The 1895-nt window shown below is 51.0% G+C and overlaps 1 protein-coding gene across 1 annotated transcript in view; it reads left to right on the top strand.

Annotated features, from left to right (window-relative positions):
• The window catches only part of LOC107107624 (1-phosphatidylinositol 4,5-bisphosphate phosphodiesterase gamma-1-like), a gene marked incomplete at its 3' end in the record, with an annotated part of 24882 nt that overhangs the window by 2008 nt on the left and 20979 nt on the right, over positions 1–1895 (top strand). The window contains exon 3 of the mRNA XM_015407930.1: positions 1102–1195. Coding sequence (XP_015263416.1) covers positions 1102–1195 — 94 coding nt within the window. The remainder of the gene's footprint in view (positions 1–1101; positions 1196–1895) is intronic.

The raw sequence follows: 1895 nt of genomic DNA, 5'->3' as shown, positions 1-1895 counted from the left end.
AGCGGGTGGAGGGGGGAAGTGAGTCTGTGTCTTCTTGGTGCTTGGGGGGGGGGGGTCAACAGTGGGAGGGCTTCTACTGTCCTGGCTCCACTGCTGGACCTCCTGAGGGCACCTGGTATTTCTGGCCACTGTGTGACAGAGTGTTGGACTGCATGGGCCTTTGACCTGATCCAACATTGGTGTCTCTTATGTTCTTATGTATTGCATTTATATCAGCCCAAGACAAATCATTTCAGTTAATCTGTGGGGAAACTGTCTCACAAGCCCTGTTTCTGCCCACATGGGAGCCTGGAAGTTTATATGGAAGCCTGGAAGTTTATTGATTGATTGATCGATTGATTGGATTTATAAATCACCCAATCCCTGTATACATAGGGCTCTGAGCGATGTACAACAAAGCTAAAAACAATGTTAAAATCAACAAAAACTGCTGTAGGTTATTCTATGTAAGCAAGGGACTGTCAAGGCAAGATCCTGGCTAGAGGCCTGTCTCCAGTTCAGGTAGTCATGGGGGTGCTTCCAGTGTTCCCTCTAAGCTGAGTCAGTGTGAGCTAGCTCACAGTTCTTTAGCCTCCGGCTCACACATTTTTGTCTCAGCTCAGCTCAGGATGGGGCTCCAGAGCAAGCTGATTTCTGCAGTTGCCAAATGGCTCGCTCACAACTTGAACGCCAGTAGCTCACAAAGTAGAATTTTTGCTCACAAGATCCCACAGCTTCAAGGGAACATTGAAGTGTAGTCAAGTCGTAGCCGACTTGTGGCGACCCATCCAAATACTGACCAGGGCCGACCCTGCTTAGCTTCCAAGATCTGACGAGATTAGTCCCGCCTTGGGACACCCATGTCAGGTCAGTTCAGGTAGTAGGTGGTGTGAAAGACTCCTGCCACCAAACCACAGAGCCACCTCCAATCACAGTAGAAAGGACTGACCTAGGTAGGCCAAAGGTCTGACTCTGTGTAAGTTGGCTTCACATGGAAATGTGTTCTGTGGTGTTTGTCCCAGAAGCCTTTGGTCAGCCGCTGATCCCTCGGGCCCAAGCACACCCGTTGGCGGGGTCTCCTTTCCCTTGCCTTGCCGATTGACTCATTTTGCTCCCTTTCAGCCTTCTCCGAAGATGACGTCAACCTGTGGATCGCAGGCCTGAACTGGTTGGTGACGGACACGCAGCGAGCACCGACGCCACTCCAAATTGAAAGGTGCGGGAAAGCCGGGGAAGACAGATTTCTGCAGCATAAGCGAGGGGTGGAGAGCGCGGAATTGGCTGCTGTTCATCCCACGCAAGACCCAGCCAGCCTTTGCTCATGTGAACGAAATGCCCCCCAGTGCCTTCAACGTCCCGGGATCCCTCCCGCCCCCGCCGGCCTCAGGCTCTGCTTCTCTCTCGGCCTGTTTGGTGATGACAACTATGATTCTGTGCCCTGGTTTCCTTCCCCCTTTCCAGCTCTCCCGGAGTTCTGCTCCTCTCGCCGGTGTAAGTCAGTCCCTTCCTGGCATCCGAGGCAGGGGCGGAAAGATTGCCCAATTTGGCTAACTCTCCTGGGAATAAGCATCTCAGGAATGTGGTTGTTTTTCCCGTTCCCTCCTTGGTAACATCTTTCACAGGGAGGCCAAACACAAATGCTGTGTTGCAACCTCGAGATTTCAGGACATGGAGCCAAATTAATTTTTTCAAAGAAAGTCTCTGTCACGGAAATGAGGGGTGCGGGAACCTTTTCATGCACTCTGATTCCCACTGTTCTATTTGGGGAGGGAGAGAAACTGGCTTTCCAATTGCATCGAGAGAGAGAGGTTCTAAATCGAGACACAATTCATTCCATTGCACACTCTTAAACAGGGGTCATTTCGTAAAAAAAGAGGTGCAGGAGCTCATTAGCATAACTTATTTGCCTATGCCAC

Source organism: Gekko japonicus, unplaced genomic scaffold, assembly GCF_001447785.1.
Source record: "Gekko japonicus isolate JY-2015 unplaced genomic scaffold, Gekko_japonicus_V1.1 scaffold5144, whole genome shotgun sequence".
NCBI lineage: Eukaryota > Metazoa > Chordata > Lepidosauria > Squamata > Gekkonidae > Gekko > Gekko japonicus.
The sequence above is the reverse complement of the archived record's forward strand: the minus strand, read 5'-3'. Positions and strand labels throughout refer to the sequence as shown.